Source organism: Watersipora subatra, chromosome 2 (assembly GCF_963576615.1).
Source record: "Watersipora subatra chromosome 2, tzWatSuba1.1, whole genome shotgun sequence".
In the NCBI taxonomy this organism is placed as follows: Eukaryota; Metazoa; Bryozoa; class Gymnolaemata; order Cheilostomatida; family Watersiporidae; genus Watersipora; species Watersipora subatra.
In genome coordinates, this window is record NC_088709.1 from 59110809 (window position 1) to 59138553 (window position 27745).

The 27745-nt window shown below is 34.2% G+C and overlaps 1 protein-coding gene across 1 annotated transcript; it reads right to left on the reverse strand.

Annotated features, from left to right (window-relative positions):
• Window positions 1-6090: 6090 nt before the first annotated feature.
• Window positions 6091-26073, reverse strand: LOC137388660 (uncharacterized). Its single transcript, XM_068075126.1, has 7 exons — window positions 26002-26073; window positions 19051-19197; window positions 16027-16192; window positions 13951-14007; window positions 10910-11017; window positions 9217-9339; window positions 6091-6577 (listed from the first exon to the last, which is right to left on the reverse strand). Exons 2-7 carry the CDS (start codon window positions 19191-19193, stop codon window positions 6428-6430), a joined length of 747 nt encoding a protein of 248 aa, XP_067931227.1. The 5' UTR covers window positions 19194-19197; window positions 26002-26073; the 3' UTR covers window positions 6091-6427.
• Window positions 26074-27745: the final 1672 nt, after the last annotated feature.

Below are 27745 nucleotides of genomic sequence, written 5' to 3' on the forward strand. Positions count from 1 at the left end.
AAAAGCAACATAAAGGATTAAAAAATATGAGGAAATAAAGTTACTTAGCAAAAAGCAACTACAATTTTGTTTCAGGCAGCCACATTCCTACGAGAAAAGCAGGGGTGCACAGCTCTGCTCCTTTAGTAGGAGCAGGACTGTCTACCCCTGCAGAGCCCAGCTTTCGCTCAACTATTGCTCATCAAATGTAGCAATATTTTCATAATTTAGCATCGAAACAATTGAACACTTGCACAGAACTACAACATATTTGCATAGCATTATACTAACTGTATATTATTAAATCTACAATATTAAAATCTAGACGTACAGCAATATTTATGTAGTGACTTGATAATAAAGTAGTGTAAAAGACTTGACGAAACTCTTCTATTTGCTCCACATAGAAACACACTACTGCAAGGCTAAAAATGTATATATCTCACAAATATACAACCCTCCATTTTCTATATCGGTCCGGTTATAGTGGTTCAAGCTAGCCAATGGTTATGCCAAATAACGTCAGGTGCAGTAAGCTCTGAGGTCCAGGGCGCAGCTGGTATCTTCGAAGTATCGGTCTGCCATTGCATAATACAGTCAAGAGTAATGCACATACAAATAACTGCATAGGATGCAGCCTCCAGCTGCTCTGGTCTTCCTCACTTTAGTCATTCATTTTATATTTTCACTTTTTGATTGGCTCCGCTCTTTGGTAGCATGGTCGACTCGGCGGCCGACCTTTGCCGACCAAAGATTTTACCAGTGATCATTTCGCCTGCTGTGTTGAGGCTCTGCCCAGTCGTGGCATCAGTTGTTTGAGTATCAGCTTGGCAACCAACTCTGGCTTATATTAACTTCTGCCACAGTAGCCCTAATCACTATATAGTCAAATAGAAATGCTTTAAACAGAACTTGGTTGTTGGCAAATAGTAAAGATATAAATTTTTAACAGCTATTGATATTAGTTTTGCAAAATTCCAGCTTGCTTGAGTAAAGAGAACGTCTCAATATTTAAAGTGTATTAACTAAATACATGTACATCTGTTCAGGGCAAAATTGCTGCAAACTCCGTAGACATTCCAAGGACTCTAGAGCTGGTAGGATCATGTCAAAAGCAAGAAGTGCCTCCTAGCAGAAGTGAATGGTCAGTGATTTTTCCATCAGTCAAGCAGAGGAAGTCATCTTTTTCCAGAGAAGATAAACCAAAAATAGCATTGGTTCCTAAAAGAGCATCAAGCTTCCATGTGTCAAAGCCAAATCGTAACTCTTCTCCTCATTGTCAGACACAAAGGTCTGATCAGCATACACCTAGTTCTGCTCGAGATAAACTCACCACGGATCAGCATGAGCCTAGCCTACCTCATAATAGCCAGCATAACTTTTCAAATAATTCTTCATCGTCACAGATAGCTAAAGAAGATTCATATAGACCTGTCAACACAAAGCTAGTGAAGAAGTTGGTAAAGAAAGTCATCACACAAGTTTCGTCTACCGACTCTTCATCTGAACCTCCAAAAGATGGCCAATACATCAAAGTGTGCGGCAAATGGGTGCGCTTGAAGGGCAAAAGCAAATTAGAAAATGTTGCAACAAAATCTGAACCTAACAATGGAGACCAAAAAATCATTCCGGTGTCAAGATTGGAATGGGTACCAGCGGTAACCATTGGTAAGTCCAAATACTTTTGTGGGTGTCAGCAAAGTTAGTAGGTAGTGTTCATTTGTGTGTAACACTGCCATTTTTGGTTCTGTTTAAGGACGTGATGTCAGCTAGCAAGGTAATGATTCTGTGGTATGTTGAAGGCTATATGTTGAAGGCTAGCTTGTGCACAACACCGCGGTTGCCGGTTGATGTGAAATACATGTATTGCACAGCACCTCTAGCAGATCCAATGAGTGATTCACATAAAACTGTGTTTGCATTATTTCCATGTTAAATAGTTTTTATCGTTTGAATTTTTGGAATAAAAAACTTTTAAAAAATTGGCCTAAGTTTAATTAACACTGGTAATTTGGCTATTGACCATGGTTATATGAGGGTTTCTAGAAAGCGTCAGGTTTGTTAAAGTCTCTAATTATTCCATGCACAAACAAAATTAATGTAGATCGGTCTTAAAGCATGTATTACATAATAAATTGTCGTATAAATAGTGCATCCTCTCATGCAAGAAAGCAAAAACAGGGTGCATCCCACTCTTTAATTTTGGTCTATATTTCTGATTTCTGAATGGTCGAAATAGTTGTAAAAAACAATTTAATGTTTGTTATATGTATCCATGTACATAATAATATATAATTTTCTTTGCTTTAATACATTATGAATGAGCAGAATACAAAAAAATTTAAATAGAGGTGTGCTGAACAATTTTATGGCAGAACAGCCAGTTTATTTTAAACTTGCAAAAGAGAGAGTAATAATGTTGTCAGTTTGCGTTTCTAATGGTCACCGAGTTATATCAAGAGCGATAACTTCTTAAGTGTTGAAATTTTGTTTGCCCTGGCACATTCTTTTGCAGAACAGCCCGACGGGTGACAATTTAATTTGCAACACTCAAGTTTTAACTGTCAATTAAAAACACTCTTATACATATTTAAAAACAAAATAAAGATTTTAGTGAATCCGATAAAAGTAATCTGCATAGTTTGAAATAATAAATATAATCAGTGATATTGGATTGCGGGTAAAATTTTTTTAGCCGGATGTCATCGCCAAACTGTTTTGTGCAACTGTGCTCTTCCGGTGAAAAGTGGTCACATAAAGAGCACTGTTGCACAAAACGGAGTTCTCAAAAGTTTTAGCTAAAGCTTTTTTCAAATTGGCACTCATAAGCTGCAAATATTTTTGCTGTATCAAACTTAAAATCGATAATTATCTATATTTGTAGAAAAACCAGTCAAATCTTCCACGAAATCGCGTGATAGCAAAAGAGCCATTATTACGAGGAGGAATCTTGGACCAGTCACCGCTGTTTAGTTTGTTTGAGCCACTATTTATTTTTATAGAAAAGGGATTGAAACAGCTTATAGCTATTTGATCTTTAAGTGCAGAAGGAAATAAGGAGCCTACCTAACAGAAATGGAATAAATGAGAAATGTGAAATAGCCTCAAAATGTTTATAATAGATGACCACAGTCAAAAAGATTTGGCGAACCGGAATATTGTTACCAAAATGAAAATTTTTATTATTTCCTGCTAGATGCTTTTTAATCATTGATGTGTAAGCTAGCAAGCTGCTTACTCATTGATGTGTAAGCTAAAAGTCAAGGGCAAAGGTTACAACCTGATTGCTTTTAACAGGAGATTAGTAAAAATTATATTATTAATTTAAGTTTCAATAAAACTTATATTTTTATTGAATACTATTGATTACAAAGTCCATAGACTCGCCAATGTTTTGCGGGTCACGCTATATTTTTTTTTCAAATAAGAATGAACTATTTTTACCCTGTTCAGTTTTAGGTACACTATGGACACCAACCCTAGTTAAGTGCAATCTAAATAAATAGTAGCCAATATATAAGTAATGTTATTGTAGATTGTTATCAGATTCTTCATTTTAGATGTTTCGCAATTGTGGTACATGTGAAATGTTTAGATTTAAGGTACCCGTTTCCTGTAATCTTAGTAGAGTTACCATCATTTTGGTCTGGATTGGAATACATCAGAACCCGTAACAACTCGAGTAAGGTAGGACTCATGGTTAGTCGTTAAAAGCTTGGGTTTTGACGAATCAGTAAAAACCATGGCTAGATACTTGATAAATAGACCATGAAACTGAGCGCTTGTTCTATAACAAATGTGTTTAGCAAATGATAAAACTGCTTTATTGACTTGTTCTCATTTCATTAAAAAACTATTATTATATCAGCCACATTTCACTGAAAGCATTTTTATAGAATAACTCAGTCTAAATGTGCTCATAGGGTTAAGAGGAATTTTCTTGTTACCCATCCATACGTAAACATTTTTATATTTGGTCATGCTCACCTTTTTAAAGTTTGCATAGGAATTCAAAAACTGGTCCTAATTTAATTTGATCTAAATTTTATTTTACTGGCCAATGTCAAGAGAAGCAAATCGAAGCTGCACAGAAAAAATCTCAAAATAATTCTGTGGTAACTTATTACTATTTAAACAAGAAACACTTATGATACAAAGATTAACCACTGTAAAATAAAATTTTAAAAACAAGACAACTAACTAGGGCGAACTTTAAACATAATTTAGTTTTTATTCAATTTATTTCTAATGTCAAGCATTATATGTTTAATGTCTGCAGAAACATGCTACAAGGTCATTCCAATTACAAGCCTACTGTACATAAGGTACATATTTGTCTGTATTCTGCAATGATAAAGATTCTCTTTTTAGCTGTTTGTAGCATTACTAATTCGTGCTTTTATTATTTTATTAGGGACATTTATTTTTATAAACACATCTTCAAATAAATAGCTTTTTCAGTTCTTTTAAAGTAGGCATTCATTCTAGCATTGATTTTTTGATATTGTTTACGGTTTCGCATTTTTGTATAAATGTGAGTATGTGCACAGTATTGATCAGTGACATCACAAATAGTGAACAAGTATAGCTCTTATCAGAGCGCTCATCAGGATATCATAGCCTCCATGCCAAAGCGCATTGTTGAACTAAATATCAATTTTAGAAATTAAATTTTTATTTGCATGTTAGTTCTGACACAATTTTAGCCGGACGAGCTTTATAAAGATAAACAGTGACATGAGTTGACACATATAGCAAAGACTGACAAGGACTGTCTATAACTGGTACCAGTACCGTGCAGTCACCTTGTAAGTGATCATCAGGAATTCCCAAAAAGCACACAAAATTATTATCTGCACAATTACCGTAAGATCCCTAATTGAACGTCATGGCGCTCTATTTTTCAGCCTATCCCATTTTTGTAGCGTTTAACTAGAAGTGGCGTCCAACTAAAAGTAGCACTGTATTTTTTAACTAGCTTGTTACAATTTTTGAAAGATAAATTGAACCCTATCATGATTGAAGCAGTGCAACTGTTGCTTATGTTTTACATTCTCTTTTGGGCTAATTGGCGTTAACCCCATTGGTCTCAGATTTGTGCTAAACCATTTTCCGTATACCTCAAATGTTTTAGCTGGTTGTTTTAGTAATTGCAGTCTAGGTATCAGATCAAGGTAAACAAGAAACTACATTGATTACAAAGTATTAGCTTGATACTGTCATTGAGTATTTTGATGGTAGCGCTTTTAAGTTTTTGAAAAGACATTTGTAAATCTTTGGAGGTAGAGAACAGACATTAAGTTTTCAATCTTAAAATACATTTTCAATGTTTTCAAGTAGTAATACGCTATAACAAAGCTGATATTACTTCATATGACGTTCCTGAGCATTATTCTCATCATTCATCAAAATGCTTTAAAACTTTTAGGTCAGATTGTAAACCATAATTATTATGGATAAACCTCAAAACAATGGATATGATTTAAACCTTAGTAACTTTGAATCTATGTGCAGCTCTGATGATTGCGACAATCAATCTTCTCAGATACATCGTCACTATAAGATTATGGCAACCAATACAGCAACAACAAAAGAATTAAGTGTTATAGCTGTAACCGAGTCAATATTACTACTATTTAGTTGACATACAATATTTCTACTGATAACTTTCTATTATGAGCGCGGAAAGATCAAAGAATGGCAATGTGCCACAAGTACAGATAGCATTCAATTAAAAGGTGGCGTTGTATATTTCAACCATTTTTGCATAGTGCCGTTCAATTAGAGGTGGCATTAAAAAAAATGTGGCATTCAAATAGAGGTTTTATGTTATGCTTAATTTTTTTAGTGGTGATTGGTCCAGGGGTTGGGTGTTCATCTCATGTTCTTCATGTCGCAAATTCAAATCCTGTATTGTCAGTATTTTTAGCCTCCAGCAGTAGCTTTGAACAGACAAACAAATTGTAATGCTCATTGTAGTATTATAGTAAGGATTTGGCTGTAATTTCCTTGTAGAAAAATCCATTGCGCTGAATTGTTTTCTTTTTTTAATGTGTAGACATATTCAATTGCAGAACTTCCCACATATATACTCAACGTATCTTGTACAAATCTAGTATAAAAATATATTTTGCATACAAATTAAATATGTAAAAATATAAATAGACAGTTTTTTGTTGTGTAGATTAAAAGATGCTGAGCAAAGCAGATGTTCAAGGTTCAACAGAACATTTTAGGGTAAGCAAATAAGTATTGATTAGTAATAGCTAGTTTGTAATGGATTTAAAGGAGTTGTCTGCTCGATTAATTGGAAATAGCTCACATGGCTGCTAATTATTCATCAAACCCTAATAGAAAAAATGGAAGAAAGAGATAACAAAAAGACATTCCTTAAAGCTATTTTGTTAGTACAGTACGAAATTGTCCCTGTTTAGCCTTGGTTCCCAGGCTAGTACTTTTCAGCATGCTGAAGATTGACCTCAGAGTATGTTGGCAGCTGCTCAGCAGAGGTTTGTGGTACGTTTGGAGTCGGGTATGTTCGTTCTAGGTTTGCTGAGGAGGCCCTCTGGTCGAACATGACATTGTAGTATTCTTCACGCTGTAACAGGTTTGAACATAGCGATATAATACTGATAAAGACATACCACTCAATTTTATAGCAATCGAGATGGCAATAAAAATTTGTGTGGTTAACTTTGTGAAAACTGTGTTTTACTAAATTTACTGGCTTTCAATGACTAGATACAAGCAGGAAAGTCTGTCAAAGTAAAATCTTTCACACATTATGAACAGTTGTTTGTGTAATTTTGTTCTACAACTACCACAAGATTGAGGGACAAACCTATATGACTAATGTTCTCTACTATAAAACATTGCGGATGAGAAAATTCCAAAAAAATTAAATAGAAGTGAGCTGAACCATTATTATGGCAGAACAGCAAGGTTATTTTAAACTTACAAAATAGTGAGTAATAGTGTTGTCAGCTCGCGTTTTTAAGTCACCAAGTTATATCAAGGGAGATAACTTCCAAAGAGTTAAGATTTTATGTTGGTTCTTTTGTTCTTGCATGTTCTCTTGCTAACCAGCTCAATAGGCAGTGATTTAATTTGCATTACTCAAATTTTTACTGTTAATTAAAAACGTTCTTTTACACTTTTAAAAACTAAATAAAGATTTTAATGAAACCAATAAAATTAATCTGCATAGTTTGGAATAATCAATATCACTAGGGTCTAGAAAGTTGTTCTTGCAACAGGACATTTTATTGGAGTTGTTTCCACACCATCAGAGCCTGTTTGATGTATAACATAAACTGGTTGGAAAATTGGCTTCGTACCAGTAGCTGATACGAGATCTATGAAATTCTGCGTTATATCTTTTTTTGGCTATTGTTTTTTGACTAGCTTGTCAGAATTTTGGCAAAGTAAATTTAACCCTTTTATGAGTGAAGCATTTATCATTATAGCTATTTGAAGCTATTATCATTTATATTTTGTACTCTCTTTCAAGCCAATCGACATTAATGATAGCGACCTCAGAGTTTTGATACACCGTATTTCATATATGTTAAAGTAAAAGACCGAGTTAAGAAAGGAACTATCTTTATTATAAAATATTAGCGTTATGCTGTCATTAATTATTTTGATGGTATCAGTCTCAAAATTGTAAAAGAAAATTTGTAAAGTTTTTAGTTAAAAAACAGAGATTATACTTTTAACATGGTTACCATTTTTACACATCGTTTTAGCATGTTTATAATTCATAAACAGAATAGAACCCTGTTTAACTCCAACTCGCTCAGTAAAAACACAATTCTAATAATGTCTCGGTGTAAACAGTCATATGCTCTAACTTATAACAAATTTTAAAATTACAACAAATTAGCCAGAAGGAAAATAAACTATGATATATTAGCTTAGTGTCCTATAACTTTCTTTATCATAAGCAGTGCTTGAGCTTCACGAAGCCATGAAAATGCGCAGAAAAGCGACTGCTCTGGCTGATTGGACAATATGAACTTGTAAATGGCAGCCTTTAAAGTTTAGTGCCATATTGAAAAGTGAGCGGCTCCATTCTTTACTTTAGCTATGTAAATATTGATGTTGCTATTATGTTGCAGCTGCATAATTATCGATTTTACATATCGCTGTCATTGCACAAATATGATTTTGAGATTTTTCTAATGGAAACAGTCTACTGCTCATAGTTCAAACAAAATTGCTAGTAATCCTTTGATTATTTCAAGGTTCTAGTTGTAGCATAGAAAACAGCTCACCGTCAACCATGCTTTGATTTTTAGAAGCTTGGCACACTTGAACTCTTGTAGTTTCATCTAAAAGCTGATTTACTGTTTTCAATAAACTGTGTTATGGCTGAAGCACATTGGATGTATTAAGCGAGGCATTGCAAATATTATAAGCCTTTTGATAGACTCTTAGCAAAAGAAACTGGAGCTGCCGAATGCAAATATAAACTTTCATTTTTAGAAACTTTTAGAAATTATTTTATTTTATTCTGGCTGTAACGAACAATGTATATTATTCACTTTTTGCTTTTATAGAGCCTACTCAAAAAAAGTTTTTATTCACAACAATGTTATATTGTTTTAGAAAAAGTCAGTTTTATTATAAATTAATCAGTTTTGACTTCTTCAGATTTTTGTTTTGAAACAGCTTCCTTAATGATCGGCTGACCAATCCTGAAAAAGAAGCTGATGAAACGATTCCAAATCAGTCGCTAGTTGTGTCTGCTCCTTCAACTGCTACAAACTTGCTAATAATTTTGCTTGGTATTTTATTTGTGGGATTCAGCTTTCAGAACAGGTTTGCAGGAAGCTAATATAATCACCACACTAACAAGATGTTAGCAATCAAAGATCTGCAATTTTTCTTGTTGTACCAGAAAACAATGGAATGTCTATGCAACCATAGATTGCACCTGCAGCATAAGATTTACAAACGGCGATGTTTACAATTGGAACTGATTTTTGATTGTTAACCCATTTAGCTAAACAATATCACATTTTGGTTTTCAGACCATGACTATATAAGCATGCAATTCAAGTCTTTGATTTATGACAATGAGGCAAGTTAAAAAATATAAGCAATGTGAAGTATCAACCTTGATAGCAGCCACAGGGATCGCATGGTTGATTCACGATAATATTGATAATAATGATAATATTAATAATATTGATAGTATTGATAATATTAATAATATTGATAATGATTACCAACCTCTGGAGTCTTGCAGCAACCATATCTGGCATCACATGAAAGTACAACAGACCAGATGCTGACAATTAGTTCAATGGCAGCAGCTGCTATCATCAATCCATCAAAAGCTAGAGGCGTTGGATTCTAAAGGACAACGTAAAAAAGCATGATTCAACTTGCAAATACTTCTGATATTATAACAAATAAAGTGAGAGAAAGTAATGATAATTTTAGGTACACATTAAAATGTGATCTAATTGAACAAGAGTCTTCTGGTTTCAGGTGAAAATCGACGATACATGCCGATAATTTAAACAGTCAAGCTGTTATATCTAGTTTTGTTCTAGCAGTAAAATTGACTACTAGAACAAAAAGCTTCTGTCTTTGCCACCATTTTGTCTGATGGAATCGGAATATTTATTAATATTTGACTCTGAACTGGCACCGTACAAACAAAGTTTAAAAGAAACTGGGTCGACATGATTAAATTAACAGAACCCAAAAAGCCCTTTCAAATTATATTTCCCATGTAAGAACATTGTCTTTACCTGATTTTGATCAAATTATAGCATTAGCATGGTCAACAACTAGGAAACCGACAACTGTGCAATCCCAGTTGCTGCTATCGAGGTTAATACTTCACATGCCTTACCATGGAAAGTTATTAATTTAGTGCTCATATATGTGTAAAATTAGATACCACGGAGCAAATTAGAAAACATCAGCAAAGTGAAGTAGTATGAATCAGCGAAAAATATAGCAAATTTACAAGCCTGATCAGCTTTGTCTCATGAAAGGTAATCTAATTTTAGTCATTTTGTAGTCTGCAATCCTTCAGTTTACAAATATGATGTATCGAACTGTAAACAGAAGCTGTGAGTGTTAAAGGATCCAATGCACAGCGAAGTCTTGTTTACTTGATCAAGTTTCACAGACCCTGATTGCAAGCAATCCTTGATCACAAGTATGCTGGTCGTTGACCATTTTAACAGTTCATCCGCTCTTTCACTTTCTGACAAGTGCTAACAGTGTCAATTATAGCGAGAACGTCATTGACTCAGTGTTTCAACAAATAGAAAAAAGTAGATTTGCGCAAAAGTATTTGTTGCAGTACTTCAAGTGCGCTTAAGCTTGAATAATTTCAAAACTAATATAATCCACTATTGCTGTTTATAAAGATAAGTCCGGGTTGAGTAGAATATTAATTGTGACTCCTTTTTTCAAATCTCAACTCATTTTTGATCTGTGGAGATGTGTGTGAAATCTAGAAATATAATTTGTCATATCAAGAGATTCTAGCAACATTTTTTAACCGAAATGCTTTAGGAATCATATAAACAGCTCACAAAGTAAAGTAAGTTTTCCATCTGAATACCAATTTTGCAAATTTTACCAATGCGAGTTTTTGTAACTTTTACTTTTGACCCTCGATGTGCGAGAGTTTTTAAACTATGTTTATCTAAAACCTGTTAAACTTGTCAAAATTGTAAATTATAGAAAAAACAGCTGTCTGGTGTTGAGTACTATACTAAAAATATGTGCGCCAAGCATCGTCTACATGAGTCAATTATGCAGGCAGAGAGACAAAGACTAATCATTACAGTGAGTCTTCAATGAAGGGATGTTGCAGTAAAAGCATTTTAGTTGGCTTTTCATTTTACCCAAATATAGCAAGTTCATGGAATTATACACCAGTTGGTTGTTACATACTCACAGAAGAGCAGAAGAGACTGTCCACATCGGTAATGTTAAGGAAGGCCAGTCCAATTACAACAAACACAAGCATAGCCGATAGAATGGAGCACACCATGTAGGCCATCACCTGTAAAAGTGATTAAATGGGTGTGCGTTGGGGTATTAGGTCAATATTGTGTAATGTAAAATCGTTTTAAAATTATTATCATCTCTATACTGCATCAAGTAATTTTTTCATCTCTAGGATTTCTAAGTTCTCTTGATTTGGGCCAAAGTTTTGGTACGATGTCTAATTCACACAAAAAGAAATTCTCAACAAAATCTAGCACAAAACGTTATATCAAAATTGGCTAACGCAAAAGACACGTTAAGGTTCTGTGAGAATTATGCCTTGTACAAGTCGCTCAAATCTTCAAAAAACTTTATCCAGATGATTGGGTGGTTGTAGCTTTTGCTGTGTCCATTTTTGATAAATTTCGATTTATGTCATAGGTCAAATCTTAGCAGGAGAGTAAGAGTGCTTAGGCTGGTACCAAACATCATTTGCTGCATTATTTGATCAATTAAACCAGGCATAAAATTTTTAATTGATTAAAATTGAAATGATCTCTGAATTGAAATGAAACTGAATTTTTGATCTGGTGAAACCGTCTCAATACAACTAATGTTTCGTTTCATTCTAGTGTCATCGAAGATTTGTTCTAATGGAAACAAGGTAGAAATACCTCACATGAAATATGTTAAGTTTACCAAGCTGAGCTTTGGTAATAATCTAATAGCAGTGAACAAAAAGGCTAATTTACACTCTATTGCTGTATGATTTCATTGTCTTCTTGGCAATTATCCATTGATTATGTTCACCGTAACCGATGGCATTGTCGAGCAACGCTGATAAGTCAGAAATGTTTGCATCTATCAAACTTTCACAATAGTTTGACATGCATCTATGTAATGTGCACAGCTTTGATAATAATGATTAGTTGTCGTAGATCGGTCGATCTATATTTTTTACGACAGATGCTGGGGCACTAATATTTCATCGTTTTTGTGATCGCATTGTATAATGGAGAACGCTACACTTTGAACCATTTGCTGGTGTAAACCAAAGTGGTTTTGAGAGAGCGTGAACATTGTTTATACAGCCTATCACACGAGTATTGCGTGTTTAACGCTGGCATATAGCAATATGGTTGGGACGAACCCGTATAACATTCCATGACGTAGTCGGTAGTCGTAATGAGAATATTAGTAATCGTTACATAAAGGATACTTAGTTATATGCATCATAGAATACATGTGAATGTGTTAAGCCAGTTACATATGTTAATCGCCAGCCTGCTCTTTTGAATTAGATGTCAAACTCACATTTAAAGGTTTTGATTGATGTCTGTGCAAACAGTGAAAAGTTCTATAATTTGGTTGTTTTCATGCTTCTATTAATTAAGATGAAACAAGATCTAATGTTGAATGCTTGTAACCCTTTACCAGATTAACTGAGATAATTTGTAAACTGTGATTGTAAAATGTTGTACAATCCACCAGATATGCTTTGAAATTCCTACTAAGCAAAAATAAAACCACCAAAAATAGCTCAATCTATAGTAAGACTAGTTCCAGGTTACCAACAAATGAAAGAAAGTTTAGTGCTAAAATATCATGTCTAAAGTTTAAGACCTTTTAAAAAACAATCTTGTCTTCTGTTGTTTTTGCTTAAGCAAAAACTGCATAAAATTTGTAAAATTGCATAAATGTTGAACTGAAAATGGGTTCAAGGAGAGAAGATTGAAATAGCCTAACTAAAATTCAACTTTACAGTTTTTAAGCTATGATCACAGTGTGGTACAACTGATTATATCGTTAGGCAATAAGGATCAATAGCCTTGAATTCTTGGTAACATGCACCTAAAAATTTATGTGAACCAAATATGCACCCAAATACTTACTTTTGTGCCTAATAGTAGGCTATCTAAAACAATGTTCCTCAAAGGGCTCAAATGACAGGAAATAGTGCTCAGAGTATGAAATATTTTAGCAAGTCATGTAAACGATTTTCTACAGTCTCTACTTCTTTCTACATAGCCATAATGACAAGACCTTGAAGTCGTTATTGACCTATGTTACTGCTCCTACAAGTTATTACAAAATTTTTCAAACAATAATTTATTTTGATTAAAACAACGTTGTTTGCCCATCACAATTTTTACATTTTCAATTAACTTTTCTGTTGTCACATATTTAAAGTCTTATGTAATTTTTTACTACATAGCATGAAGCAAACTTATATCACATTTTAAATGTATTTTATTTTTTATTTTATAGGTCATATTTAACAATTTAATCATTTGTAGCAGCTGCTTATGTAATGGAAAGTACTCAATAAATAGCGTGTAGACTTCGACTAACTATCACAGTAAGTACTATTATCGGTCATTATGGTGGATTATCATTGACTCATTGAATGTAAATCAGTATGCAATATATTATTCATTTATTTTACGGACAAGGATGATGACTGTTTCATGTTTTGCAGTCTTCTTAAGTCTGTCGTTTACTATGTTTTCATGGTGCGCATGATCCGCAGTTTGAGCCAATCCGCAAATTAACAGAATCATAGAAATGGCATAAATCCGCAAGCTATGTGAGTTTACCAATTCGCAAAACTTAATCTAATCTTTTATGCTGCGCATAACAGAAACAGCGCATGCAAATGATGCGCATAACAACACCGTGCCAGCTATTCAATTTTAAACATTTTCAATACTTGCGTTCATTTTTTCTTGATCGAGTTTCACTTCGCTAACAGGTGCGTCGCTAACTGCGTCGCTAATTGTTAACTCATAGCGTACAATTCCTTATTTTTTTTAAACAAGGCGCTGAAGTCAATCCACATCATGCGAATGTCGACAGAAACATTTAATTCTCACGGTAATGCAACTCCAAATCCGCATGATGCCCTTCATGCTTGTCACAAAAACATGGTGAATATACTTGAAAAGCTTAAGTTTAGAAACAAAATAATTGAGTTTTAAATTGAAACAAGAAATGATCTGCTTGACTTACCCAGTTTCTGGTACCTTTGTTTGTAGCCAATAGGCCGACAACTCCAGTTATGCAAAACTACAATTTATAGAAACGGCAAGAAGTTAAACTATAAGGAAAAGTTTAGCACTTGGGCTTAAAATTATTTAGAACAAAATCATTAGCACTTTAAAGCGTAATATCTTATATGCTATTAGCTCTCTTGATCCTAGACCAGATTACATATTTTTCTATAGATGTAAAAGCACATAGAATAGCTTAAATTATATTTAACTAAACATCATTTTGGGGTTTCAAGCTTGTAGAACACAACAAAAAATTAATCAAATGCAGTGAATAGTTCATATTTCATACTCTTTAAAATGGGATGTTTCAGCGCTAACTGAAGAATCGCAATTGCTGCAGGACACCTTATCTGATTGGTGATCAGACTTTTGTTCTGATTTGAAGAATAACTAGTTTTAAGCTGCTGTTGCTGGTAAGGAGAATCTTTTCAGCATATAGCATTTCTGTACATTCCTTTCCAAAAGTTTAAACAGTGTGTTATTAGAAATTAACGTCCAGTAAGCAGAAATTTTTACTTTTCAGCTTGTTGAAAAACCTTTAGTATTTTGGCAATATCTCGATAATTATTCACTAAATCAAGTGAGTAGAAACTTCTAAATTACAATGAAAAAACATAACACACAAAGCTCCCAAATTTTCCTAATTCCAGCCTTAAAAACAAATAAGAGAAAACAAAATGAACCTATGCAGCCAAATTTTCTCAAATGTAGAATGTAATGAGAAAACCCATGCACAGCCCAAGTAATCTCAGGCCCAGGCTTTTAAAGTGTTATGGGAGTTATCAGAGAAAACTTTCTCTCAGCAGCCTGAATACAAATCAGTGCCATTAATTAAAGCATGTTGAGAATGGGAAGGCCCGCATTCACTTATTAGCTATTTTAAAAGTCAATCTATTTCCAAACTTTCTGTTTGCATTTGAGCTGGTCAGACATTCCATGACCAATTGACCTTAACTATAGTTTTTGATTAGTTTTCAGCCACTGTATAACTAGTTTTCGAATAGTCTGAACAAGGGCTATGATGTACAAGTTTGATCAAATATATTCTATGAGGCTGCCCAGTAAAAATACGTGCATTCTAATATCACATCATGTTTGCAATAACTATGCATTACATCAAACTAGCGCTGTACCATCTAAACTAACTCAGCTCAATGTATTAGTTTTATAAACCGGTTTATCAGTTCAAGTAATCACACTTTACTAAAATAATCTTCAGCGAAGAAACAGTGAATCTTTGCTGGAGGTTCCTGACTCCATTTTGATGAAGATTGCTTTTGCAATCTTCATCAGAATGATTGTAGTAGCTCACCACCTACAAGATCTATTGATGAACTTTTTGTAATACGTAGTTTGAGCAGAGATCTCCCTAGTACATGTGTATAATATCCAATTAAGATGATTCTCAAAATTTTAGTAGATTTTATCAGAAAGTATCAGTATTTGTCTAGAATCTGCGATTTTTTTTTCATGTTGGAAGATATTGGACTGACAGGATGTTTTAAGATTAAAATTGGTAAAACTAGATTTTGGTTAAAAAACTTTTAAGGAAAATGTGTAGCGAAATGATGTCAGTAGTTGTTATTGTTGCTTTAATTGATATTGACTTTTGCATTCAAGTTGCAACATTACATGACTCTATTCCGTCAGTCTTTTTACAACAATAGACTCTATGATTGCACTTCCTTGATCTGTAAATTTTAATGGGAATCAAGTTTAGTAAATTTTAATCTTTAACCATCCTGGCATTCAGATCACCTCAAACATCAAAAACAGTTGCAAATCTAAAAAATACTAATACTTTGTGATAAAATCTACTACAATTTTATTTTCAAGTAGTCTACCAAACTTGGATAAAAGAGCTACACATTATATATAGTAAAGATAAGATCATTTCTGAATATAATTTGTATATTTTACAAACTAGTTCTGTTAGCATTGTAGATCTAACAGCAACAAACTGTAGAATAGAGTTGCAATGGCATATTTTGTGGCAAATATAGGAGTTGTATGATTTATGAAGCAAGCTTACCATGGCACCGCACCATACACCGGCACCATCCGAAGGAATAGCTTCAGCAGAAAAGAAAAAAAAGAAGCTATCCAAGAAGCAGTCGTAAATGTGCAAGGCCCAAATGAGGACGATGGTTTGGAAGATGATGCACAAAGCTCCAATTATTAGCTGAATTATTGCGTGGCTACAACAGAAGGAAATTCCTTATCAGACATAGAGAGTGAATAAAGATATTTAGCAGCAGAGAAGCCAGAAACATAATACATAGATAGAGCAGACAACTTCCATAGGTTTTTGAAAGATCGCTTCCCTTTAACAGATTATCAAAGATTTGGTAGGCGTATTGAATATGTGGTTTTCATAAGGCACATGAGCCACATATTCAATACGTTGAATACTTTGAATGCTTCAAGTTTTTATGTCAAAGGGCTGGAGCAAAAGTTTTGTTTAAAACTGCTTGCTTATTGCATCTATTCATTTTTCATTTTTATAGACTGTTTAATGGCTCGACATGCTGTCCAACAACCTTAGGGAACAAGTTTTTTCAGTGCCCTGAGCATAATGCATATAACAATTTACAAATCGGGTGCTGTTCAGATGTAGTTCATACCTCATGATGATTAAACCAGTTTCAATCAGGTTCCTTCTAGGTTTATGGGAAGTTATGCTCACATGCATGTTCATGTACGTACTACGAAAATGAAAGTTTTTAAGTTCCTTTATACTCACACCATAAAAACAGGTTTTACACCAAAATTCTGTTTTCTGAAAGTCATTTAAATGACTCATTTTTCAAAAACAACTTGTCACACAAAAAATCATTACATTGACATCACATAAATGCTAAAAATGATTTTTCATTACAGTTTAAATATCGTCTTAACAAGAGCTAGTTAATATACTCTGCTATAGAATTTGCCTTTTAGTAGTTTTTGATTAGCTGGCACTCTCTATATATTGGCAGAAAAACTTAAAAATTGAAAACCATTTTTAAAGATTTTGCTTTATTTGTGTTATCTGCAAAAATGAATCAGTGAAATTACTCACTGTTTATTTTCAGTAACTTCTAAAAGAACAAAACCGTGCCTATGACTTAAAATAAATATCAAAGATCACATAGCAAAAGTGTTAACAACAAATATTACCGGGATAGGCTTATTACCACAGCTACCACACACATATGCCAAACACATTAGTGCTTACACTAATGTGTAAGCATATCTAGTACATGTATACGGGTTCTGTACATATCTAGTACATGTAGACGGGTTCTGTACATATCTAGTTTATGTAGATGGGTTCTGTACATATCTAGTACATATAGACGGGTTCTGTACATATCTAATACATGTAGACGGGTTCTGTACATATCTAGTTTACGTAGACGGGTTCTGTACATATCTAGTACATATAGACGGGTTCTGTACATATCTAGTACATGTAGAAGGGTTCTGTACATATCTAGTACATGTAAACGGCTTGAATATTTTTGTTATTACCCGCCCTTGCTATAGTTTCTGACAATTTTATTGTGTTTGACTCACACCTAGTGCTATTTTTAGACATATATATCAGTGTTTGCTGAGATTAATGTACAGTTTATTTAAATATGCTATGTACACGACTGCTGCATGTCTCATTACGCATTTCTCTTGATTGCGTAATTGATGTGGAATATACATGTCTATTCACAAATATTCTGGAAGTTTACTATTGTATATGAGCAGCCAGTGTTCCGCAGCATGATTAAATCATATTTTAGAGCTTATCCAATCATGTTATTTGATATTTTACTGAAACAATATACGATAATAAATGTAGCTAAAGTAATAACAGATCAATTTTGTTCATCTTATCTAACAGGTGACAGATCTGAGTCAAATATATAATAGAATGACCAGTTTGTTTGCAAGAGTCATGTTAGTATGCACATATCTGGTTGCAATTCTCAAATATATGTTATTAGGTATTCAAGTTTGATACTATTTACCCAATAAAGTATATTGAACAAATGCCTTACTCCTTAACCATGAATTGTATTAGGTATATATTATTGACATACTGCAATATAATATGTATTGTATGACATATTGGATGTGTCCAACAGAATTTATGTATGTCATCTCGAATTATGACCAATAACATTTATGGAGCATGTACAATGTATACTATATTTGAATGTATCCCATACCATTCATAATTGTGTATATCAAATAGAATTTTGCCCAATGGATAAGCCTTCGTCGATTGTATTTATCAACATACAACATTATTCTATTACATGTGTAGCCTTAGGCTTCCTAGTACACATGGAACCCAAAGCCAGGTTTCCAGATCGGTTGCGAGTCCCCAACAGTAATTTAGACCTATATTTAGACAATCTAGACAGTAATCAGCAAAACGCCGGCGGCACTAAGCTCCCGGTTTATGTTCATACAAAAGTGAGTCGCTGATGATCGCGTAAAGATGGTCGCTCGCCATGCCATTTCAAAAGTGCTGACCTTCACTCACATCGTGCATTTTGAGAATTTTTCGCCTGCAGCTCCTTGCGAAAGTTGAAAAGCATTGAGTTTTTGCATGGACCACCGGCAATTACCAGCGTACTTGGGGTGTAAGTTCCCATTTCACCGCAGATACTCTTGGGATCCCGCTACCGATGTTTGCGGCATAGGCTATATAAAAACCAGACTTTAGTTTGCTCACTACATACATATATGTAGACTAAGGCATCAGCTGCCGATTGCATATGTAAATTAGGCAGCCCAATATGTATATTTAGCCTCAACACTTCCAATATTTATAAAGCCATAAATTACAATATAAATATTCAAGACCTAAAATAACCTCTACATAAGTTATTAATGTTTTAATCTTTATATGAAAGCTGACTTGTGATTGGTTGTTGGATCGTTTGAGCAGCTGTCATGTGAAAGACTTAGCTAATGGCTCTATAAATTATCTAATCTGTTGACTCTGAAATAAACCATTCATTCTACTTCTTTTTCTCACACAAAGATAAACGTTAGAGAAGTCACTACTCACATTTTCATAGAATGTTTGACTTTTTCATGAAGCATCCCTTTGGTGCCAACATGCTGGTCAGCTATTTCATGTCCTGGTTCCGAGTTAGAGCCTGGACTAACTCCATAGCCTCGGTTCTCTACGCCTTGGTATACCTCTGCCATTTGTCTGTAACATAGAGACTATTATGAGGGTAAAATCTTCAAGCTTCAAACAATGACATAAATGAGCTGAAAGATTGATGATCCATGGTGTGATAGACTTCATGGCATGCTTTATTGACAGCTGAAAGCATGCTTAAACTCCTACTTGTTATGCAATGGTTTCTGACACTTCTAACATGTACTTCTAACATATCATATCAAACAACTGTCTACCAATATTATTAGGAGTCTGTCAACCAAAATTATAAATGGCCTGTTAGCAATTGTTAACAAGTTGTTATCTTGTTCACTCAACTGCCAGTTAGCATGCATCATTGAAGCCCTATTAACTTGTGTTTGAAAGGCTCAGTGTTATCAATGGCTTGTTAAAAAGTGTTAGCAAAAGCTAGTTAACCATTATGTTTAAGGGTTTGCTATAGCATGTTATTAAATTCTTGGTACTAATTGCTATCAAATGCTTGCTAAAATGTGCTATTTTATGCTTACTAACACATGTTATTTAAAGATTGTTAATTCATGTCATTAAAAGCCTGTATACATAGCTGTAATTTTACAAATTCTGCTCATCATGCTTGTTAGTATACCTTATAATACCTTATTTGAGGCCAATCCGGACTTTTTGGCAATTTTTACTTCAAACCTGTCAGCACTTTGTAATCAAGAAATGATTTCTAGTTTAAAGCTAGAGTATGTATCTGTTCTATCTTCTGTGGCACATGCTAACAAACTAGCACACAAAACAATTAATAAGGGTTATTTTATGATGCAACCCCTAAAACTTCAACGGTATTTTTCAATGACTGCACTGAGTGAAAAGCTTCTATGGAGTGACATTTTGTTAATGAAATAGTGAAAAAATGTTGAGATGAGAGGACTAAAAATTTTTAAGTAGAATGTCAGTGAACCAATCAACAACAGCAGTTGGCACAGGTTTTAATGTCTAAGGCACGTTTTAGAGCTCAGCTCGAGCGCTTCACAATTGAGAAAACTTTAGGTTGGTGTAACATTTCTTGTGTGATATTATGTCTGGGCCTCTCACTAGTAGGAGTTTTAAGAAGTAGTAGAAGTAGTAGAAGTACGAATGCGGACTAAGGTCAATGATTGATTAATATTGATCTGTGATCAGTTGATGACTTATGAACGAGATCCATTACAAACATTCACATTTTAAACTGAGCACATGTTGCAAGGTAAGTTTTAGTATTTATCGGAAGCATATACTTAATGATATGTAAAATTCTCAGGCTATAGTTTTTAATAATGCATTTATTGTAAATAAGTTTTAGCCAACTTTCTACTAACTTTTAGTGTAGTTATCATATACACGTGAGTATATGATAACGAATCCAATCAAATCTTTAAAACTACTGTAGTTTTCCTGAGGTGGTAAGACGAAACTGAATCTCACTCTTAGGCCACATCGTATAGCTTTTACACAAAGTGGAGCTAAAAGTACATTGAGTAGAGGTTTATTAACAACATATTTAGGTATGTTCCTATCAGATCAATTCTTTAGAATGGCTTCATTGCTGTCAAAGTTGGTTTGGTGTAAAATGCAAGCTGTTTGTAAAAGCTGTTTTGCTTCAGTCATCGACACAAAATCTGCGAAATGACGCATACCATGTTTGTCAATTTTTTTACGGCCGCCATTGATGGAGTACACCAAGAAATTGCCCAATCATATCTCACACTAGCGCCAAAAATAACAGTTAAAAGTTGAAGGATTAAAAACTCAAGAGTCGGTTTAAAATTGTATTAAAATTGATAAATACTGAGCAAGCTATTACTGAGTTGCAGCCACAACTTTTTATTCAGAATCTAAAATATGTATCCAAAATCTATTTGTATCTAAAATCACACACATTGGGATCATTTGTTTTGTTCAATCATTGCAAGACCTAATGTTAGACAAGCTAAATTATTACTATTATTACAAATTATTATAAAGATTACTAATAATAGGGATTAGAATGTACAGAATATGTAGCAATGGCAAGAATTCCTTTTGTGTTTACGGGGATAAGCGGTCAAAATGGAATGAATATCGATGTTGTATTTCATCGGTCAAAAATTGTGACCCATTTTGTATATTTAGAATTTGAGTCGATTTGGTGTAAATTTCAAATTGTAAACAGACTACAACCCATTCCAACTCAGATTATTTAGAGGTGAAAGCAACTTCAATTAAATGGTGCAAAAACACCTTTAGACTTTATTAAGCTTGCATGCTCATTTAATCAACTCGAGAATTGTAACCCACTCAAAATTAAACTCATTTAAGTTTAATTTAACGTAATTTCACTATTCACTTAATTTAATTAATTTAACCAATGAAATTATTCAAATTAAATCAGTAGTAAAGTTAACTAGTAAAGGCTAAGAAATAACTACGAAGTCAGTCATTTTTCATAAATGAAAAACTACGGCTACATAAAAGCTAGTTTAGTTTGAAAACCGGTCCATGAGATTTTTGCATTCCATAATTTTACTCATGCGAATAAATGGAAACAAAACTCTTAAGGCACAAGCCACAAACAACAATTTGACATGCATGAATAAAATAGGAGTTGTCTTCTGAATGCTACTTTCTAAAACATGTGATCAAAAGTGATATTACTCTATTGATTATAATGTAATGTGTTAAAAATTCAACGAAAAGGTTTTTAGTATTTTCTAAATTCATTAGTTAGTTATTAGTTATAAGGCAAGCATTTGGTTGTCAAAGACTTTAAACATTGGCTACACACAGAGACCTAATCTATTTCTTGTGAATATGTCTTTAGTGACATTTGCTTACCTGCCAGCAGAAAGTACTCTGCTAGTCAGTAATCAATTCCTCTTATTACAAGAAAACTATTCTCATTCATCTACAATTGCGAGTGTTTGCAGTTGGAGGAAAAGTGCCATTATGTTTATTCATTACCCATTCCCTCTAGAAGCTATAAATCCAAAAGCATCCTTAATGTTTAGTTTATTGATTGTCATTACGTTTTTAGCTAGACTTTGTAGCTATGACGAGCAAGCAATGCTGATACCAAGAAAGGGTCGGTAGCCAAGAATGACTTACTAAAATGTGTGCATACTTTTACCTAGGCAAATCTGAATATTTTTCCAACTACATTAGCATAACTGACAAGGTCAGCTGCTAGGAGAGTCAGCAGCACTATTAATTACAGACTGACAATAATTCTTGATACATTACTCTAAATACATTCCTGTCAAACATAAATGAAAATTTTTTTATGTTCAGTAGTTAGACACGCTGAGGGGAGTGTTCAAATTCTAATCTCATGTCTGCGAGAGTTTTATGAGGGTTTTTTCTAGGTTTTTACATCGAAGGCTGTAAAATGGTGATAATTTGATTAGGTAGGCCTTGTTGTCATGTGATTAGCCTATCCTTGGGTCAATATTTCATTAAAGATCATAGCCACAAATATTCATCCTTTGTTGGCTGGAGCTGAATTATCATAACTGGAGCTTTCCTCAGGTTCAACGAATGCTACATGGTGTCATGAGTTATCCTATCACAAATAAAGAAATGTTTGTGTTAATAGCATATTATTGAGACTGAAATGCAGAAGCTAACTTTATTTTATCAATAATTGTAAAACCTAATGATTCCTTATTGAACACATAAGGGAAGAGGAAGTGATGGCCTGTACAGAAGTGGTTTTTATAATGGTAGCATTACGTTGATCAGGTGATTTATCTGTAGCTACAGCTGTCCAGATTCGAAAGTGTATTATTATAACTATTTCAGCGTCAACTAGTTTTCTTTATGTGCCTACTTTGTGTAATCATTTAACACTCTATCCTTTGAATCATTCACAAGTAAAGTCAAACATGGATAACTCGAACTTCACGAGACCGAGCAAAAGTGTTCAAGTTATCAGAGCGTTCAAGTTATCAGAGCACTGTCGCAAGTCCATGTATTTATTTATTTATTGGTAGATACATGCACATATACAAACTATAATAGAAATCAAAAGCATAAATGGCTTGTTTCAAATTAAATGCTTCTAATGTAAAGTTCAAAACTTTTTTATCAAAAAGTATAGGAGATATTTCTATCACTTGAGATGGTTTTGTTGTTTGAGGTGATGTTATTGCCAGGACGTTTTTTAGATTAAGACTGGCAAAACTTGATCGTTGTTGAAATGCTCAGAAAAAAAGACATATTTTTCTTTGGAGCGTTTTAACCGAGATCAATTTTGCCGATTTTTCTTGAAGTTTATGTGAAGGTCACCTCACTTTTCCATGCTTCCGAAAAGCGATCGCTAAGCGGATGTTTGGTAAAAATCAAAATTCACCAAACCTTTAGAAAAGTCGTTGCCAAAAATATTTTGCCGACGGTGGTAATAACGACGCCTATGATTTACGAAAAGTTGAGGTTTACCTCTATGACTTGGAATAAAGTGATTTTCTAAAGCGATAACAACCGTCTCGGTAGCCGTTGGGAAAAAACTGTTTGAGTTAACAGAGTTGAGGTCGAGTTATCTATAGCAATATTTATCATTACGTGGGAACGGACCAAAGAAACCGTTCAAGTTAACCATGTGTTCGAGCTATCCGTGGGCGAGTTATCCATGTTTGATTGTATCAGGTTTCAGTGTCATTTATGGATCAATTTCATCTAAAGTTTAAAATGAACAGAATGCCTAAAACCAATCTAGTGTAACGTGAAGAGACTCTGTAAATTTGTAATGAAAATTTAGTTACAAGATAACAAATAAAAAATTGAAAAAAATATTCAAATTTTATTAGATATTAGAACATATCTTACAATAACACCAAAAACAATTACTTTGCAAATGAGTTTAATGCAATGCGTTTTATGTGTGGCTTTGTTCTTGTTTTACCTGATTAAACTCGTATCTTGATAGTATTATAAACTATAAGAAAATACTTTCATTGCTTAAAACAACAACACTTATATATGTAAGAGTTTAAGTCACTCTGACATGTTATGAGTTTACAAAAACGTAAAGAATTTGTGTAGAGCAGCAAAACTGCTAACAAAGAAAGAAACAGAGTAGGGCCATCTAAAGACCATAGTGGCAGCATGTCTCATGAAGTAGCCTATGTTGAAAGGTAATGAAAAGTAGAATTTAGTCAGTCAATGCAAATTTAAGACTGAGCAATGATCATACCTCTGAGCAATTTACACAGAGGTATGATCTGACCAAGGCAAGGCGGTGGTACAGACTATTTGATAATATAAAACCTGCATTATTTTGATTGGCTGCCAAAGCTAACAACTTGTAGAAGATCAGAATTCCTGTAAAGGTGTGTCTCGTAATAATAATGGGAGAGCACCTGCTGCTTGTGTCTGCTCTAAAGCTGTCAAATTATATATCCAAGAGTTCTTAAATATGTCTACGGAACGGAACGCGATTGACAAGTTAAACTAGTGAGTACTGATTGTCACATGTCTAGCATCTTGGTATCCGCACAGTGACACCATCAACAAGTGACTAACAAGTGACAAGTCTAACAAGTGGCTGCTTATGGTGGCTCTCTATGGCTCTAACTCACATCCTCGTGATTTTAGATACAGCTTTATGTTCTCTTACTGCGACACCATACTCATATTCATAGACTTTTGTACCATATTACAAACAAAAATTCAAAATCTTAAAATGCAAACTTTTACCATTGTATGTATTCAAGACATTAAGAGTGGTAGTGCATGGTGACAAGCTCTGCATGTGGCCATTCAAAGTAGCAAGGTTAGCAGGAAGATATTTCAACTCCAGGCAATAAAAATAGCCTCTATGATGAGTAATTAATGCTAAAATTCCTTTTACTTTTGTCTATATAAAAAAATGTAGTAGGCCTACAATGTTTTTACTGTTACTAAAACTGTCAATTGTGGCATTCCTGGCAAGCACCATTGCCATGACTGCATATCCGTTATGGTAATTTAGTTTGTCCTGTTTGAAGAATTTTTCAGTCTGATGTGATATTTTAACAAGCTTTAAGCAGTTATTATTTATTCAAGCTTTACTGTATGTTTTTACATCCTAATGATTATTTAACATATAATTTAAAACACAACGAAGTAGGGAAAAAATGATTCGCAAAAGTCCCGGATCTGGATGTAAATCCTTTGGTTATTAGGCTTGAAAACATTGTTAATTAATGTTCATTAGCACATGGACTCTAGTCACACATTTGTGAGGGGTCACGCAATAAAGATGTATTCACTGCGTGCATCTATGGATTGTGTCTATGAATATTGAGTGTATCTATGGATATGAGAGCACACATCCTTAATGCTTGCTAAGGAGCATTAATGAGTTTTTAATCTTATGGGTGTTTAAAAGGGTGAGGGGTCACGCAACAAATACGTACTTGGGCTCAAATGAAAAGCTACAGTGGTAGATTTTGCTAGGTTTTCTACTCAAGGCCATTGCTTCATCTTTCAGTGAAATTTTGGTAGTGAGGATGCTTGGACGCAAGCACTTTGACATGAAAACTCTCTTGAATTAAATCTTTTTTAATGTGAGTGACTGTTCAATCATAGTGATTGTGACAGAACAGCTAAAAGTTAAAAAATTTAAAAGACTTCACGCTCACCATTAGTCACCAATGCACTAGGCTTTCAGCCATATTTTTCAGTTAACTCATGACAGCTTGCTAGTCTGTTGCTGACTTCCATAGCGCTCTATGTATAGACCAATTTGCCAAAAATTTAGCTTTGCAAACGGCATAGCGTTTCATTTAATATTTTTTGTTTTATTCAAGAGTACAAGTTATATAATTAACCTTTATTCCTCGCAATAACATGCACAAAGTAAGCACCTACCTTCTGTTGTCAATAAAGCTGTGAGGTGTTTGCGTTGTTTACCAGGTGCTTGCCAAGTAGCACTAGGTGCTCACACTAATGAAGGCATACATTCTGATTTATGCTGGCCAGTCAGCCGTGAATATTGATTTTCTATCGTTAACAATGAAGCTTTTCAAAATTTGTGCGAGGTGTATGATTACTTGCGGTTAGCGCACTAGTCAAATAATGAGAACACTGAGTGATTAGTGTTAAAGAGGCCTCAGTGCTTTTGCAGAATACAAGCGCATAGAGACTGCATAAATCTGGTCACCTGGTGAGGTTGGAGTGACATGTCCTTCCAATTAAAGTTACAGTAGAACAGCTTATAAATTGCAGTTAGTCAATGCTATTAATGGATACATTTTATGCGTTTTCATTCGGAATAATCTTGGTCAAGTGATTTGAACATTTGATGATGGTATTGTATGATTGTTATAAAAGAACAATGCTCCAAGCCATTCAACCTATGTAGAACGCAACAAATCTTTTCAACTCAACTATATTGAAATCTACACTAAGAAATTGTCAGGTCACTGTTCTCCTTGAAAGTTGCCTAACCTTTAATGGGATGGGTTAACGTCTGCACAGCCCTCTCTCTTTTAACAATGCATGCAAAGCATGGAAACTTTAAAATGTAAGAAAATCTTCATAGGCCTACTTTAATTTGTATGAAAAATAAGTTTTGAATTTTCTTTTCTGGCGTACTTTCTGTGCAATCATACATCCAAACTCTGCTGACTGTTTAAAACATAGCTTAATAAATGAGACTTTGCTAAAATTTGAAGTGTTTATATTTCTAAAACCACTTAAATAGTAAATTTTAGGTTACACGGTTTACTTATACTTAAATTGTAAATTGACTTTGTATAAAGTTGGCAGGGCTGTAAAATTTTGTGATAGCATTATAACTTTGCTTATATTGACAAACCACAAAACCTATGGAGACCTTTGGAACAATAATGATTTGAAAAAATAATATGAGGAGAACTTGAGTTTTGGTTAATATACAATATTGGGACTGTACATCCCAACTTCACACAAATGTACAGACATCTAGATGCTCAAGCCGAGTCTATGCTAGTAATGGTAAGGGAAAAGCACCAGGATAAAATTTGCTCTAACGCGAGATCATCTCTTGATCACAATAAGTCGTAATTGCTTACGGGCAGCCCAATTCCACTGATCTGCGCGGTAATCATGTAAGATTCGGCTTTAAGATAAATGCGGAATGTTTTGGAGTGCGAATAGAGGTACTGATAATTTGGCCAAAGTACTTGAGAAAATGATGTTGTTACCCCTGGCTCCGGGCCCAGGTCACCAATTCAAATCACCTCAGTACTCTGACTCAGGAGACATCGAACACTTTATTAACTGGCTACAGGAGGTTGCAGAGGCAAATGGCTAGAGTGAAAGTGTTCTGCAGGAGGAGGCAGAAAACTATGGGTAAGCTGATTGAGTAGAGGACATCTTTGAAATGCTGCAAGCTCGGTTCGATCTCTTTTAGGTTGACTCAGTGTTAACTGACCACTCTGAGGAGAGTCACAGCCACTAACTTCCAAGAGTATGCTCGCCAGGTAGAGCGCCTAGTTTGTTATGGCTTGGAAAGACTTGCTCGTGCCCTATAGAGAGGCATAGTAATATGCTGTTGCTCTACCTAGATTACATCATCATCATTGCCCCTGACTTGAACACTTACCTGCATCGGTTGAAGGAAGAGTTCTAG

Excerpts from the sequence above, each read along its gene's own strand:
- LOC137388660 (XM_068075126.1), bottom strand. The coding sequence starts at position 19,193 with ATGGCAGAGGTATACCAAGGCGTAGAGAACCGAGGCTATGGAGTTAGT. Across the intron at positions 16,193-19,050 it reads GTCAAACATTCTATGAAAAT|CCACGCAATAATTCAGCTAA; the intron begins GTGAGTAGTGAC and ends CTTCTGTTGTAG. Across the intron at positions 14,008-16,026 it reads GTGTATGGTGCGGTGCCATG|TTTTGCATAACTGGAGTTGT; the intron begins GTAAGCTTGCTT and ends TATAAATTGTAG.